The sequence below is a fragment of the Numida meleagris genome, chromosome 5 (genome assembly GCF_002078875.1).
Source record: "Numida meleagris isolate 19003 breed g44 Domestic line chromosome 5, NumMel1.0, whole genome shotgun sequence".
Taxonomy (NCBI): Eukaryota; Metazoa; Chordata; class Aves; order Galliformes; family Numididae; genus Numida; species Numida meleagris.
Genome location: NC_034413.1, coordinates 7,266,904 through 7,285,303, shown reverse-complemented (window position 1 = coordinate 7,285,303; position 18,400 = coordinate 7,266,904). Strand labels below are relative to the sequence as shown.

At 33.9% G+C, this 18,400-nt stretch overlaps 1 protein-coding gene across 5 annotated transcripts in view; it reads left to right on the top strand.

Annotated features, from left to right (window-relative positions):
• Positions 1–18,400, top strand: part of ATRNL1 (attractin like 1) — a 432,638-nt gene that overhangs the window by 174,555 nt on the left and 239,683 nt on the right. For 4 of the 5 annotated variants that reach the window (XM_021399846.1, XM_021399844.1, XM_021399845.1 and 1 more), the window contains exons 22-24: positions 113–207; positions 825–903; positions 1,969–2,126. In XM_021399846.1, coding sequence (XP_021255521.1) covers positions 113–207; positions 825–903; positions 1,969–2,126 — 332 coding nt within the window. Of the gene's footprint in view, positions 1–112; positions 208–824; positions 904–1,968; positions 2,127–18,400 lie in introns of those variants that run through there. The other variant, XR_002439678.1, reaches the window with a different exon arrangement.

The following is an 18,400-nucleotide window of genomic DNA, read 5'->3' as shown; positions in this document are numbered from 1 at the left end:
TATGCTTTTTAAAATAAAAGTGAACAGTAAACCATTTAGGTAATCACATAATATTTTATTAATGTATGAACTCTTGTTTCTATTTTCTTTCTGTGTTCTGTTGTGCCCACAGACAGCCTTTTGATTGATTACCAGTTTACCTTCAGCTTATTACAAGAGGATGATCGCCATCACACTGCCATAAACTTTATAGCAAATCCAGAACAGGTGAGAAAATATGATTAACTGTCATGATTAAGATTTCCATTGTATTTGATCATAATGAAAGGTCTATCAGGTACCTATAAAGCATTAGAGATATTTCAAATGTTTATGGAAACTGAAAATATTCCTGTGCATTCAGTAAGAATTTTTTGTAAATGCTAGATCAACTAGTTCAGATCAACTAATATTCCAAAAATGTGTCAGCTGGTTTTATCTTGTTGTTCCCACGAATAACAAGTTGTAACATCGTCCTCAGTTCAATTAAAGGAATACACTATTCAATGAAAGAATGTTTATTAACAGATGGAAAAGATAATTTCTGAATTGTAACTGAAATGTATTTTTATGCCATGTATTTTTTAATTTATTTTTGCAAAGATAATTATTTCACTATTTGAATCACAATCTGAAAAGATAGCTGTTGTGTTATGTGCTTGCTTGTGACCCATCAATATCAAAGCAAAAGAGACTATTACTTTTGCCTCTGAAGACTGCTTATTACAGTTTCTGTTTATACTGTAAAATGGAAGAGGAGTGGAAGTCTATATTTGGTTCTGTGCACTAAAGCTATATTCAATAAATCTGATATATTTTGTTAACTTCAATTTTTTTTTATACAGTCAAATAAAAATTTGGATATATCAATTAATGCATCAAACAACTTCAACCTCAATATTACATGGTCTATTGGTTCAACTGGTAAGGATGAATTTTGGTATGATGTCTTTTACCCATATGATTTAATGATCCCTTAAGCTGTTTTAACCTGATTGTCTTTCTGTTGCTCATTTTGATAATAAAACTTTACAAAATCTATTCTTTTGCCATTATCGTTATGCCATTATTAATTATATTATTTAAACCTCAGATGATAATTTGCAATCTGAACAAAGCTTCATTAATATGTTAACTTTCTCTCCTATTCAATTAAAATTACTTTGGTAGGAAAAGCTTGTAGCCTATTTAAATTTTTTAAATGACAGTGTTATGAAATGCTGTGATTTTAATTAAGATAAATTGCTTCCTTAACTACTGTAGAGACTGAGATTTTAATTTCTTTGTTTCAGTGTTCAAGCTAAAAATTTAATTATTAACCTTAACATTGATATCAAACAATAAAGTTCTTCTGTGTATGCTGATAAAAGGAGCTGCTTATCTATTTTTCTCCAACTTTCAACCCTGTTACTCTTCTTTGTTTTAATAAGAAGGCAGAAAAGCTTTATTTAGACAGTTTCTCTCAATTGGTTGTACTGACTTTCTGAAAATACATCCAAGGAGAAGCATGATGCTCACATGAAATTGTACTAAAATAAAATACAAATTAAAAACATTTTTAAGGAAGGTTTAGGGTTTACATTAACTCATCAATCTCTTCATCAATGTATTTATGAAATATTTTAATATATTACAGTTAGCAAATTCTACTACTTTGCTGTTGAATTTGTTCTAAATTAATCTGAGGTTTTTATTGAAACTGAATGTAAATTACTAGAGGAAACTTTTTTCTACACTTCATGTAACTTCTATCAATTTTTTTATCCATTCATAATCTTTTGAAAGCAGAGTAAGAGATTTTGTAAATTCTCTCTCTATATGAAATATCTGTTGTACCATAAAATTGTAATAAAGGGTAATTAAAGTTGTAGAGTGCTGAAAATAAAAGCAATTAAAGAATCTAAGTTTCATTTGCCAGTTTGCTTTCACACCTTTTATTGTGATTAATACGTTTCATAACTGTGTGTGTATATATATATGTTTTTTTAGCTGGAACAATATCTGGGGAAGAGATTCCTGTTGTTTCTAAGGCAAATATTAAGGAATACAGAGATAGCTTTTCATGTGAAAAATTTAACTTTCGGAGCAACCCAAACATCACATTCTACGTCTATGTCAGCAATTTTTCCTGGCCAATCAAAATACAGGTTAGTACAACTGTTTTGCACTGATGAAGACGTAGACATCTTAGTTTCACTTGTACAGAAATTATACAAATAGTATTTTTGACATGCTGCGTTTTCCGCGTGCAAGAGTTATATTATGATGTTTGTGCTTTTTTCTTCCTTTCTAAAATGAGTCAGAATTTAGACTGTCAGTTCTAAATCTGAAGTTAACATTATTGAGCATCTACGTATATTTGTAGTATATCTTATTTTGATGTATACATAAAAGATACACAAAATATTTATGTGCATAGAAACTTCTAAGTCATCATGTGATATATATGATGACATACAATTTTCTGCGCATGTATATACCTAGATGTTTATGTGTAATTTTTTTACTAATCATTACCTTTCTTGGCTTCTGACTTTCTTAAAAGATTGAATGTCTATGCTGTCCTGTAATATTTCAAAGATCTGATTTAACATTAGGTGCATTTGATTGGAATTTATTTTCTTCTTTGATTTCATTGGAAGGAATTTTGAGTATTTTTTAGGATAGTGAAATACTGTGCAGTGGCAGACTCAAGTCAATGCAGTGATGTGTTATTGCGAAGCTTCCAGCAAAGAAACATTTATAGTTACCATTCCTATAGCTGCATTTGTAAGTACTCTGTTGGTTGTGCCAACCAAGAGCACTTCATGTGGGTGACTGGCTTGTAGCTATAGCTAAGCTTATCTTAATCATACATGGAAGCTGTAAATAAGTTTCATGTTCTCAAAGGATGAAGTTACGTAACTTATTTGCATTGGTGTGCACTTCTATACATAAAAGAGGTATTTTTTCCACCCACCCAAGGATAGAACAAGTTCAGTTGCTAAATAGCCTTCCTAAACAAACCCATGAACAAATTTAAATTGTAAATATATTACATGCTCCTTTCACCTTGAAGACTGAAAGATCCCTCTATCATCACTGTAAGACAAACATTATTAAGGTGATGTGTTTTCTTATGATGTTCAACCCTTTGTTGGCAAATTGCATCTCCTTCCTGCGCTGTTTCACTGCAGCATAACATCTTAATGGCGATGTATTTTAATGCTTGATAAAGAGAATCACTAATCAAGTTACATGGGTGATGGTGTTTGGCTATTGCATTCCTTTCCTGTCCTGCTAATTTCTCATAAAAATTTCCAATTTGAAGAAAGTCACCAATTTTATGCTGAGGAAAAGGAATGCTAAGGTTCAGTTACGGAAACTAAGTTTTAGGATGATAAAGTTGTCCTCTGTGTTTGCCTTCCTAAATTGACAAGATTATTATTTATTCCTTATGCTTTCATTCTCGGATTTATTCTTCTGCAAGGAAGTATGTGAAGTTCACATTACCTATATTGATTTCTTAGTTACCAGCATACCTGCAACAGATAAGATACAGGGATAATGAGTAAGGAGCTTTTCAGATAACGTGTTTAGGTTTGTATGTTACCTTTATGATTCTGTGTATAGTAGAAATTTTTAAAATCTATTAGCCTTTCTATGACTAAAGGTTATGAGAAGGAAGTAATGATTTGTCCTTATCCAGAGACAAATTCCAAAGCTAAATGGGCTCATAGTTCTAATATTCAGGACCATCTACATCTGTTAGCATACCAGATTTCACTTCCACATTGTTCAAAGGTGCTTGAAATGAGTCTATTACTACATCAGAGAGAATCCATTTAGAAGACGATAATCCTTACAAAAATGATGTCACTGTTACACTGATAACAGGACTCTTTGGGAGGGTCCCTAGAGAGGTATTGCTGATGGATTAAAATTCTGGTTAGAAGTGAGGATTTTCTTCTAGATAGTCTCTGAAGGTTTTCTAGCCATATTAATGTTCCTGAATAAGCCAACTTTGCTTTTCTGTGGTGGTTAGACAGCTAGCCCCATGTCCCTGGGGTACTGGATGTCACAAGAAGCTGGCCTATGCGTAAGTGATCTAGACACTGAACTATATGTGCTGTGTCACATATATGAACTGGCAGTGTCACACTGCATTGGTCAGATCATGTTGGCTAAAAGCGTATTGAAATTTTATATCAACTCACTACTAAAGGTGATCCTTTTAAGGTGATCCTTAATCCTGTTAGAGCCAAAGAAATTACTATGGCTTCTATGAGAGGTATTCTATTCATAGGAATAAGAAAGATAGCAAAATGTGATTTAGCACATGCTTTTACACAATGCTTCAGTAGAGGGCTAAATACTCCCTTCAACACATCTAATGTTATTCAAATACTGTCTGAGTATCAGTGTTCTATATCGATGTTACTGATTATGATTTGTGAAGAATAGATCATATAAAGACTTCCTAAGAGAACAGAAATAGTGATTTGACTTCCCTTTTAACTGATATTTCAAGCTGTGTTCATCTGCATTTCACCACTTTCCTTTTATGCCTTCTATGTTGGCACCAGAGTTATGATTACTGGTCTTTCTCTGGGAAGGTTTTTGCTTTGGCTGCTACAGTTACTGCTCTTACCAGTGCATTTTCTACAGCTGGAGGATCAGTAGCCCTATCCAAGTCAACTGTATTACCTCAATTTTCACGTATACGAGAAAGAAAAACTGCATTCCATCAGGTAGTTATTTATTTGGCTCAATGCCTTACAGTTGCTTCACGTACTTTATTATTTGTTATCTATTCAGCAAATGTGGAATCGTTTTTCTAGACTTTAACGAATCCCTCATGACTATAACACAAAATATCTTCTTTTGAAATGTGATTTCCTGCCTTGGAAAAATGGAAATGGGAAGGTTGTGTTCATGCAGCAACTTCCTGAAGAAATGTTGATCCATGATAACTCTTCACCAGCAGCTACCCTGTGACCTATTTTGTTTTTTTGTCACTGGTGAGCCTAATGATGATCTAAGAATCCAAGCTTTTCAGCACTGGTACCAATAAATTACTTGCCAGCCATGAAAACTATGTAGGTAATTGTAAGTCTCAGATTAAGTTGTTCTCTGTTTATAAAATTATTCTCTTTATTAAATTCTGCTCTAGGTTCATGTTGCTCAGTGGCCCTCTCTTCTGTCTGTAATGGCACACAACTGTGTGCTCAGTCAGTAGAGTTCTCTGCAATTCATGGGGAAAATGCTTTTAAATTTTATGATTCTAAAAACCTTTTTTTTAACTGTAAGATCTTTTCATCCTTAACATCAAAATGGAAGAAATATGGCAAAGCTGCGTAAGTGGTCATTAGGAAAATGGTGATATAAGACAACTTTGGCTAAGAGTGGTTTCCACAAAGAGACCTGTTCTCAGGTGTAACATGGTTGTCACCAGTCTTTTCTCAGAAGTCAGTAGTTGTTACATACTGGCACATACATTTTGGATGGTTTCCTGTTGAGTTATGGGAAAAATATGCCACACTTCTCCCTTTCCTGTAATACAGAAATTGATTGAAAAATATGGTTGAATAGAAACACACAAGCTGTATGCATCTAGCTGTAGATGTCCCTGTTCATTGCCAGGGAGTTGGACTAGATGACTTTTGAAGGTCCCTTCCAACTCAAACAATTCTGTGATTCCATGATCATCTTAGCTGTTACAGGCTTTCATGGACAACAGTAGTTTATGCATCTTTTCAGAGGATGAATGTATAAAGTATCTTTGTTACGAGAGAGTTCAAGTATCCAAGTAGTAGGACATGATTTTTAATCCAGGTTCATCATCCCTGTGTTTGATATTCTGAATTCTAACAGTAACACATCTTTCATAGTCCTGACCCTTAATATGTACTGATGTTTTATATCTCATTTAAATAGGACTCCATCAGAAAATACAGTTATGTTAAATTGGCTAGATTTGCAAACAGAGTATGTTGCAAAATCCCATCGCTTGCTTCTGCTTATTTTTATTTTATTTTGAGAGTAGATGTAATACAAACTCCACTGGTAATAGAATTTGAGGGCTGTAGCATTTATTGAAAAGCAATAACTCAGGACTTAGCCAGCAGCTGTAAAAATGGTCAGCGGTCCCCAAAGTAGCCAACAATCATAAAGCTTGGGCTTCTGACAGCTATGCAAATATTAATAATAACAGTATGTTCTTCAGTCTCTGGAAACTAATTTTATGGCAAAAGATTTTCATCACTGAAGTTGGTAACATATTTTTCTTCTTTTTAATTAGTTGTCCCCGTAGTGGGAAAAGTAACAAGTGCATGAAGCAAGCAAATCCCCTTAAGATGCTGTCCTGGCTATCTGGTTGATGAAATCCATCCCAAAGGACAGCATTCCTGCTTTTGGATCAGCTGCTTTCATGCCCCTTTACCTCTTTTTAAGTGTCAGCTATGTAAGTCTGATCTCAACTTGTGCCTAATCAGCAGCATTTCCTGCCAGCTTTAAAGCAATGTCTGTTGCCTTGGTGCAGGGAATACCATCACAATTACAGCTGCTTAGTCCTTCCTACCTGTGCCATCGGAGTGTGTCAGCTGTCAGTTATTAACTTGACTAGCTCAACTGTGTCTAAGCATGATTCACACAGTTACTAAGACTCAGGGGGGAAAAAAAATCCTCTATAAAAAGCAAAAGCTAATAATAACTGTTCAAATGGTTATTTCCTTTCCTTCTTAACGTGTAAATGAAAGATTCACAAGTGTCCGAGTCTTAATTGGGAGGGTCGGCTTAAATTGTAGGGTTCAGCATCAACAAGAAAGAACTGCCTGCCAAGATTAGGTTTAGGTTTGTATTTAAAGAAAAAAAAGACAACAAACAGCCTCACTCTTCATTTTTTGATCAAGGAATACTTCATTCCTTACATGTTCCCATAATTATTTTTAAATGAAGTTAAACATGAAACTAGTGTATATTTAGAATGCCCAAATGTTTTGGAAAGAAGGAATTTAATTATGAATTAAACAAGCCTACTGCAAGCTTTAGTGGCACATTGTTAGGTTTTATTTTTCTGCACAGTTGTTCCTGAGGAAAACTATCTTTGACACTCTGTATTAGTTTGTATGCAAGAATATAATATAATGAATGATGGTGAAGTTTTACATTCCATTTGTATGTAGCACAACAAATCATCAAAATGACTTCACATATAAATTTGCAATTTTTTTTAATGAGGAAACCAGTATTCTTTCAGCTTACTGGCTCCTGTTTCAGAATTGATTTTTTCCTCCCTCTCAATAGCCTGAATGTAGCAAATGAAGAAGTGATTTAATGTAAATCAAGAATCTTATCTACCCTTGTAATAAAATTTACTAAGTGTAGCATACTTTTATTTTAACTTCCTTTATTTTGTAGTTCGCTCTGATTTTTTAACATTTATGAATTGTAAAAGCTGTAAAAACTGGCAGGAATTGCCATCAGAATTACAACAGTAGCACAATCCTAATTACTAAATTAACCATTTAATATCAGAGATTTTTGTGTTTTAGGACCTTTGCAAATTTTGCAGAGGTTCTGTAATCTCTGTTTGGAAAATGCGTATATTTCCACATGGAGCTGTGCTTGTACATAATGTCCTTCCATCAGTGACTGCATACCTAAAAACCTAATCTCTACGATTTATGGTGAACGATTCGATTTCTAAGTGCATTAATGGTTTTCATAGAGGCTGCTGAGTAACTGTGTACAGCTGTGTGTGAAGACACTATAATTTTTGAAACGCTGAACAGGTGTTGATGATGAAGTGGATACATTAGTTTTCAGAATTACTTAGATGTTGTCTTCCAATAAATTTAAAATCCCTCTTGAAATGGAGTTTGAAGGTAATATACAGAGAGCAAAAACCTAGGAAATCCACCGAACAACCTCTTAGATGCGATTTTGCAAGGTGTGTGAAATTCTTGGGAAGATCAGGAAGAGACAGCATCCTGTTTGTTGTACAGAGTGGTAAGACTTTAGATGGCTGAGGTATAGTCTGAAATGTAAATACATGCATAATTTCATTTTTCAGTAAGAATGATATTGATCACTGTGTAACATCAGGATAGATAATAGTAAAAATAAACACTTGTCTATGAAAATTCTCAAGAGTTTTATGTAAAAGTCAAGGAGGGTAGTGTGCTTGGATTAGGCACTATATAATATTGGTCCTAGAATAGGAAGGAAATGATGTGAAATTGTGGGGCAAAAAGCAGGAGGCTAGGACTGGAAAATAGTTATTTATCTGAACATAAGAAAATTATTTGCATAACAACAGGTTTTGTAGTGTATAGTGCCCTGGAATATATTTTAAAAGATTATATTATTGTATTTTTAGGTTTTGTCAGATTTTGTATTGACTATTTGCATCAAGATGGACAGTAAGAGAATTCATTGGTGACGCTGAAGTGTTGTTGAAGTGGGTAAGGACCGAGGAGTAGTAGGAATGTATTGATGCAGGGAAAGACTGCAGCAACAGGATGCATGGAACTACTTATTCCATGAAGTAGGAATTCTCAAAAACTAGTCTTGAGGGTTCAAATGCTTAGTATGTTGATTGATGACCTAAGAAAATGTTTTTAGAGTCTAATAGTGGACCAGTTAGAAAAAGTTAACAGACTTTACCAAGGGGAAGATTTACTCCCAAAGTAACCACGTGCTCTCAGGGCAGTACATTTACAGAAAAAGTGGGTGCAACTGTAAAGATATATGATTTTAAGGACTTAAAAAAGATGCAAATTCTTAGTGCCATTGTTTTAGTATCTAACAAGAGAGCTCTTCTGGAATACTTCATGGAGTTTTGAACCTCTTTTTAAGGATGAACTCAAACTAGATACATAGCTGTTGGCTAGGAAAATCAGGGATAGAGGGTCAATCTTAGCAGGATGGCTTTTTTACATAGCAAAATGAGCAATCATAGTAAAAAAGACTAAAAGAAGATATATACATCAGGAAGATGCATACTGAAATATGGGAATAATATATATGAAATAATACGTGAGGCAATGATAAATTTTAAATTTATAATAGAAATTGGAAGATAATGTTTAACTTCCAAAGAACAAAGTCCTAGACAATATCATAATGGAAAAAGCAGAGAGAAAAAATAACTTGCTTCTGTTAGATCTTAATAGGTTTATGTAAGCTGCAAACATATTTGAGTGTAACTGTTGTGATGCTTTATAAGCAAACAGAACTTTGCGTTGAAGATATGGCAGAAAGACCCTTTATAGGATGCTGTCATAGGAAACTGTCATTTTGAGCTCCTATTTAAAGCCACTTTAAAAAAATTGTTCTATTGATGTTTCCCCCCAAAATATTTCTCCAGAATATCTGCTTATTATATGAAACAGAGAAATGAATGAATAAATCACGAACTTCGCCATGAGGAAATATTGTTTTAGGTATATCATAAAAGGATGATGCAGAGCCAGGGTTACAAGAATGTGGATACAAAGAAATAGTTTTCAGATTACATAGCTACTCATGGTACATTTGCATTTCAATATTCTGCCAAAGTGGCTCATCTAATTACCTTTCTGAGCATGAAAGACTAGAAACATTGCAGTTGTCTTATAGAAAAAAAGCCTGGAAATTCAATTTTGTATCTTGTGTAGGATTATTTCTTATATCAGATTAAAATATAGAAATAAATGTTTTCATTGTTTCTCAACTCAAAGTAAATAGGGTATGTTCTCCAGAGTTCCAAACAGCTCCTGAATTCAAAATACTGTTAAAATTAAAACCAATGGGACAGCAATATGGAGGTAGAGATTTGGGATTTCCTTTCAATATTAGATTCTAAAATAAACTCCATTTTGTTTTTTTCAACAGTAGAGACCATTATTAGAATTTCTGTGTCATAGTTACATTGTTAAAGGTATAGCTTAAAAGTATAATTATTGCGTTAAATAAAAGACAGAAATTAGTAACCAAATATGCACTGTTACGGTAATTATGATTAACTATTTCTTTCTGGAATAATCTGGTATTTTACCATAAACATACTGGTACTTGCCTTGGAAAATTGACCCTCTATAATATCAATAATTTCTTGTAGTTTCAAGGCCAATATTGTGGAGAATAAATCACAAGATGATATAACATTTCCCAAAAATGTAACATAACCAAATCTAATACTGCATTTTCCAAAAGGCTTCCTACGACTCCTGAGAATATCCCGAATTATTACTTCAGTGAGTTTTCTGAAGATTAGATAATCTTTATTTTTTAACAAATAATGATAGAACTGCTACTGTTTGTTTTACAGTATATTCTGTGATACCAGAACAAGTTTGCTACCCATATTGTGCAAGCTCCTAGACCACTCCAATACATGTAAATATTAACATAATTACTTGACATATTTATTTTTCCAGTCACTCTAGAATGGATATAGTTTGAGTCACCAGGATATCAGAGAATCACAGAATTGTAGGGGTTGGAAGAAACCTCTGGAGATCATTGAGTTCAACCCCCTGCTAAAGCAGGTTCCTTTCTGTAGGTTGCACAGGGAAGTGTCCTAGAGGTCTGCATGTCTCCGGAGAAGAAGTCTCCACAGCTCTCTGGGCAGTTTTTGACACATTAAACATAGCTGATATAACTGTTATTTCTCAGAAAGCAGAAGCACTGTTAATAGTTCAGCTCATGATTTAAGGGAAGCAAAACACCCAATTAAGAGATAATTAGTTCTCAGTGATGCATAGTTTTAATTGGTGTGTAATTTGAATGTCTGAGATAAGAACTCCTGTAACTGATTTGCCAATTGTGTCAGGTTTTCTTTTCCAGACAGGCCAAGACACAATCTGCTGGTAGCTGTATAATACATTAGAGATGTATAGATATGGTATTGGGTAATAAAAATCATCTCTCTATTATGTTTAGCTAGTAGATATTGAGATTTTTTCTGTAATTTGAATTTATCTTATCTACTTGAGTAAATGCTAGAACACTTAGAATGAAATAGCAAATATTGCTTGAAGTAGCTTTTACTTGTTCAGGACTTTTGATTAGCTACAGGAGGAGAAATCATCTTGAGATTTTGGGAGGAAACTTATGACAGAGTATAGAAATATATATTTTTAAATAATAAAGAGAAAACACTAAGATTCTCCCTGAAGAAAATATCCATGCATTTTTGAACTGCAGAAGCCTATAAAGGCCATCCACAGTGGCTCTCACAGAGTCAGAATAATTTCAAAGTAAATGTTTGGCTCACAGGGAATCAGAATGGAAACAGGAAGATTTTCATCCTATTTATCATGTCTGTTGTTTCTAGAAACTTTAGTTCCCCTCTCTAACCAGGATTTTATAGATGTGAAAAACGTGCCAGATTTTTGTATCTTATATTTCTGTTTAAGTTTCAATTTGTGCCAAACTGGACTGAATTGCAGTTTTTCAATATTCCTAAATAAACAAAATTTCAGCGGCCAAAAATTAAAATTAACTTTAAAATTCCACCATAAGATTTTTATGAAGTAGGCTTCTTTGGGAACCCAACATCTGCTCAGTCTCCTGAGCCTTGCCAATATGATGATCCTGATCTTGACGCTGTCTAACTAATGCTCATATGGTTTGAACTGAGCTAACCAATGTGTTAAGATGTGAGACAGTCAAGTCCACAAATGTCATTCCTGAACAACATTCAAAGATTAGCACAGTGTTGGGCAGAATCACGAATTTTCTTTAGTGAGAAGCCCAAAAGGCAGATAGTGGGGAGGGGCTGTGCTCTTTCGCAGATTATAGTGTGAATGCTCACTTCTTCAGACTCTGCAAAAAAGTGTTAGATCTGTGATTCTGTTTATTTTCATAACCTGTTGATTATTAGTTCTCATTTTAAAATATCTTAAGGACTTTTAATTTATGTTAATGGCGTCATTTTTATAATCTCTCTTGAATTATTTTTTATCAGGAAGCTATATTTTGATGAAACAAATTACAGTCTGCTTGGTCTGTATTAGATAAACTTGTTTTGTGCCCTCAGAGAGGCAATGCAAACAACTCTATCAAGCACAGATAGCCAGATAATTGTATCCTTATGGGTCCCTTCCAATTTAGGATATTCTATTCTATGATTAAACAAGGGGGTGGAGAGCTTTCAGGTCAGCTGTTTGTTTTTTTTTTTGAAAGTCTGGCTGTAAGTACATTAGTTACTTGTCATTACTTTTTCATGTAAGCATTGGATTTCATTGCTACCTTGGTGTTATATCTCATAGATGATGAATCCAGAAGGGGCTGCTATGATTGTATAATGAGACATAAACCAAAGCATAGGCTTTCCCAAATTAATTGCTGTTTGAATTAGGCCATATATTTAGAAAAAAAAAATCCAGTCTTGGCTTTGGTATTCCTAGAAAGGGGATATGTACTGTATTCCTACTAAATAGTTCTGTTAATTATTGCACTGTTTAAAAACGTATTTTTCATTGTAAGTGTGGCTTTCTGTGCACTACCTTGAAATATAGTTTCATGCTAGAGAGAAGAGCTTGTGCTGTTGTAAACATTTATCATGTACTCCATCACCTTTTCTTTAGCTTTTCTCCAGTCTTACTGTCATTCTTGTGGCTTTTCTCTTAACCTTCAATATCCCTTGGGAATTAGGGATGCTAGAACTGGATATGCTTTTCCAAACATGATTACATCTGTTTCAGATACAGAGGTAATGATGTGCTTGAGGGGGCACAAAAAGGATGCTCTTTAGCAGCTCCTCCATGGGCCACACCACATTACTGGAGGAACCAGAGCAACCTCAGCACCTCCTTTCCTTCCCTTTCTTCTTGTGACTATGCTCCAGCCCTTTCTCAACATTAAGTATTTTCATCTATATGGTCAGGATTACTGTAGTCCTTTCATTTTGGCTTTTGAAATTCAGTTATCTACCATTATCCTGTCTGTTTCTCTGTGTCACTGAGTCCAGAAAAGTGTCATTATGAATGATCATCTTCATTTTTTGATTCCACATTTACAGTTCCAAAGACAGTTTTGTATTACTTTTACCTTTCACTTATTCTGTTGTGCAGGTGGCATGGTTAAAGTGACCTATGATCTTCACTCCCTTCCCTCAGCATACTATAAAGAAACTTTATAATAATGATGTTGTTTTCTTCCCAATTACTGACAAAAGCTTTAACTAATGGTAGAAAAAAGAAGATACAAGAGTTTCATAGTGCTTTGCATTAGAAACGTTTGTACAAATGTGAATCTCTATTTGCAATTACTTTTCACATTATTTAGTTGAATTCATGCCATATGGAAATCATGTTATTCTAGTTTCTCAAAGTGTTGCTTTTGCCAGGAGGATTAATAAAATATTTGGCTATATAAACAGGAAAAATATCCAGAAGGAGTAGAAGCTCTGTTATTTTTGTGCTGGTATGCGTGTTGTTGGGAATGAGTCAGGAAGTGGTCTGCGTGGGTATGAATTGGGGAGTAGAGGTTGCCTTTGAAAATGTGTAGGAAGTACTTAATATAAAATACTTGCTTTGAACACATATGTTCTATAGTTAATAAAATGTATTTTTAGATTAAAATGCTTAATAAATTTTACTGCTCTGTTCCCACGCTATTATTTACCCTACTTGCACTTTACGTTTCCTCCAGTGTTTCATTCTGTTATCCCCTGATGACCTGACACAAAACTGGGGAATGTGAATCTTCTGACTTTCTTTTCCTCTGATTGACTTCCTTTCCTTTTTTTTATTTTTGTTTCATGATGGTCTCATTTTACTTTCTTAGCTTTTCCTTTTATTATTATTCTTCACTGTGACAAGAAAAGTACTCAAGACTGACATTGTTACAGATTGCAGTCTTGTTAAAATTGCCATATTAACTAGCAGTCTATGTAGTGAAAAACCATTCAAGCTGTCAGATAATCTCAAATGAGTGAGATAAAAGCTGTTTGTATGTATATAGAATCATCATTACTACTTTGTCTTGTAATACTATTTTTTGCAACTTCAAATTGTTTTCATTTAAGGTAATTTTATTTTTCTTTATATCCCAGTAGTAGTGTCTGAGAAATTGCTGCATACATCGAGTTTTACAGAAATGCTTAATTTTCACTGATAAAGTTTTTGCTTTTTTTTTAACTGAAATGTTTCATATCAAGTATCTTCATCATACAGCACAGAATTCACTTGCAATGGGTATGGAATTTCTGAGTCTGAGAAACAGAATACTTGATGTTGGGAGAGTCTCCAAAGGTCTCTGGTCCGGCTTCCTGCTCAGAGCTGGATCAACTTCAAAATTATATCAGGTTGTTCAGATCCTTGACAGCTGACATCTTTTCCTTCTGTTCAGAATTTCTCATGATGCAGTTTGTCCATTGTATCTAATTCTTTTCCTCTGCATCTTTGAGAAGAGTCTGGCTCTGCAACCTACCTGTTAGATAGCTGGAGACAGCAATAAGTTTCCTTCTTTGACCTCTCCTTTAGACAGTTGAAGTTAAAGACTTATTACTGTGTGAGCTCAATGAATTTGCAGAATACGTTAAGATCAAACTCAGGAGTGCAGTGCAATTTTGCTTCATACTCCCTCCAACCCTAAGAATTTCAAAATAATGAAAATGGCCATAGATCTTGAGATTATTATTTGAATAAATTATACATACAATATAAGTGCAAGTTGGATTATTTTGGTGTTTATCCACCTGCTTGGTCTCTTGAGCTCCATGTTGAAATCCACCTTCTTGGAGAGAAAAACTCTTATTTAAATGGAATCTGGATAGTCTCCTTTAAAGGGAGGAGGTATAGCTTTAGTAGAACTAGTGGTCACTAATTCTAATCACCAGCATAATAAAATATTTTCTGTGAGAAACTTTGTGTTAGGTTCTATCTTATTAGAGCTTAGTTTTTCACTTTTGGAGGTATCGTGCCAACAAGTGGCTGCTTTCAAGACTGTAAGTTGCTTATAATGCCTGTAGGGATGAGTTAGTAGGTAATACTAGAAAGTGATATGAGCAGATGTTTCCCTCCAAAGAAGGCCTCAGAAGCTTGTAACTTTTACCATGGAGGGAATTTTTAGTTGCAAGCCACGTCCATTGTACAGAGCTTAACACATGAAGTGGCATTTCAGTTTAATTTTTCTCTTTAACTGTTGTCTTTCCTCTGTAGCATAGTCATTGTCCTTACTAAACTATTGTTTCTTCCTCCCCGGCTTTTTTTTTTTGGCATATGATTATGTAAGTGTACATTCCTGGATCGAAAAGTTTAAGATTGCTGGTGTTTACAAAGTAGGGATTGAAAAGAGCAAGGATGAACTGCATTTCTTCTGTAGAAGCAAGGATAAAAAAGGGGAAATAGCATAAAGCAGCAGTTAAACTGAAATAAAAGAGTCAAAACATTACAGTTTTTTCTGGTTACTGTTACACTTTGCAGAGTTGGTGGGGAGATGTCAATGGAAGAAGTGTTTCTAAAGTGTGTATAAAATGGTTTAAATTGAACTTTTCAGTTCTGCTTTCTCATTGAGGATGTACTCTTGCAAAGCTCCTTAATAGAAGCATGGTGTAACTATTGCTGCATCCTTGACAAAGTGAAGGTATTCAGTGCCATTCTTTAAAGTGTAAATATAACAGATGTGTTTTCTGCCTTAAGGAACAGCACTTTTGCGGTTAAGTCCTATGTGCATCAGCACGAATAAATTTTTTCCTTAGTTTTTGCTTTCTCTTTAGGAGTTAGAGGGAAAAGTTATTTAATTCATATCATACCTTTATTAACTACCGTAAGCTGGTAATGCTTTTTTCTTGAAGAATGATTACACTGATTTTTTTACTAAACTAATAACACTTCATTTATATTCTATGGGCATGAACTGCAGAACTTCATTTGTTTTGAAAATCCTTTTCAAAGCTGTGTTCATCTGTGGTAAGGCTAGTGGTGGTAAAAAATCAATTGCAGCTGTATTATTTGCAAAGTAATCAATTCACTTCTTCATTCTAACTAGAAGAGGCATCCTGAAGTGCTGGAAAAATTGCAATAATCTGATGTGCTTGGATCTTATCTTTGTTTCGTTGTAAAGACAGATGCTCATCTTTTTCATCCACTTCCTTTAAACTTTATTTAGAACCCATATAAATAAGGGCTACTTGAAAACTTGGATATAAATCACCCTACTTTTTTTTTTACAGACTTCTGTTGTATCTGTTTTTTTTGTCTCTTCTAATATTTAAATGGTATGTTCATCGTCTGCGTTATTATGACCTTAACAATGTCACAAATTATGTATTTCAGTGTAGAAGGGTTGCATACAGTAACTTTTCAGTCCTCGGGTTTTATGCATACTAGCCATTATTCTATCCAATATTTGATTCCGTTATTAGTCTTTTCTGTAACATAATTGTTAACATTTTTTTTGCTAACTGCCAATGTGTACATGATTTACAAAAGGTATAGAGCTGCAATTGTTATGAGCTGAGCTCCAAGTTTTGCAAATACACATGGTGCATTAACATCGTATTGTTAGTGGTCTTCTGACATACAAGTAACATAGGCTAAGGTCTGGCAGGGAACTTTTCCATCGTCAAGGTCACGTTACCTGATATTACAGGAAAACGTTTTCATAAACACATCCATCTGTTTTAAAAAATACATTTTTTAAATACATATTTGTTCTTGCGCATCCATTTTCTGTGGCTTCAACAGCTCTTTGTTATTCCTGTTGTATTTTTTTAACCACCTTTTGTATATTTATACACAGCAATCATTCCCTATCAGCCTCTGAATTTCCCGGCTAAGCAAACGCTATTCTTGCCTTTTGTAAGATTCATGTTCTGTTCAATCCTGGCCAAACTAATGGTTCTTCACCTTCAGTTTGAATCAATCTTTGAATAGAGTGACAGTGCAGTATACAATTACTAGTCTGTCAAGACACTGTTTTGCAGTTAGAAGAATAAATTGCACGCTACTATTGTAATCTTTACAATTTCTTTTACTCCATTAAGATGCTTCATGTTCCACTTGTGCTTTTTTTTTTTTTTGAGCTTGGTGATCAAGTTTGAGAAAGTTGCTTTCCTGGTGATTATTCCATGCTTGTTGTAGCAGCCAAATGTAGAAGAGACAGGATTTGCAATTAAAAAAAAGAATAAGAATTTGTCATGCGACTGATCTCATTTGAAGTGACACTTTCAAGTGATACTCTGCTATGATAGAACTTAATCTCTTCAAACAATCTTTGAAGATCAGTTTCTGTCATTGCAATGGTTAGAGTCTTTATCATCCTAGTACCAAGGTGAATTAATACTTTTGAATTTACAAACGCTTAATCAGATTATTAATGTAGTTTCATTCACAGTGATAAACTACATTGTACTGTGACCTTAAACCATCAGTTTCTATTCAGGTCCACTTACTGCTTTCTTTGGTAGTATGAATACTGCATTACTGGGGCTGCACTGACTGGATAAAATGCTTCATGCTTGTATTTCTATTTTGTGGAATACTCTACTGGTTAAATTCTTGTTCATGCTTTTAAAACCAAATTTCATGATATTTAAATGTTAACTTTTGTTTGACCTCAGCCAGTATCATGAAATCAATCAAATTACGGAGGGAGGATTTTTTTTCTTTAGATATGTTCAATTTAAATTTACAAATATACAAGATACAGTACTGACAATTTATTTTACTGATAATATGGTATCAGGTGTGCTAAGGTTAATTGTGTTTTCCATCTGAAGGAACTTACTTGTAAATGTTATGTCAATGTAATAACATTTCTGGAGTTTGAAATTCAATTTTATTAATGATATGTTATTAAGGCTTTTAAGTCTTACAGTGTGCAAAAGTAAGCTTTTATTTAAATGACCATGCTAAGTAATGTTATACTTTTAAAATTCTAGACTGACACGTCTTGTACTAATACTGTTCAAAAAATAAATCGAGATACAAGTGGAACAAAATAAAAATGCATACAAAGACATTAAAGAGATTTAGTTCCCTTGAAAAACAGTGTTTTAAGTGAAAGGTGTAAACCAGTCCTTTTACTCTACTCAGCTCTTTCTGGTTTTGACTTGAAAGTTCAGAGGATAGTAAAAAGTGCAGAGGTCTGAAGAAAATGACTTTAAATACTGAAATGATTTCACTTGTTAATCTTGTGAAGAAAAGTTTTAGGGGATGATATTTTTTTATTTGCTGCAGTCAGGCAGCAAAAATTTTTGACCGAAGGAGAGGGAAAGTAATGGAGGAAGAGCTCTAGAGGAAGAAATAAGACTTAAAATAAAAGCAAGCATGGGAATTTTCTGAAATTTGTGAAATCAGTGGTTTTTTTTTTTTAAAAAAAAATGTGTATAACCATCTCTCTGGATAGGTTTGATTCTTTGCAGAAGCAGGCAAGTGCCACCTGCTGTACTTGCTATGCTTTTATGATGTTTTGAGATATCATTTTCTTTTTTCAGTATTCCATATTG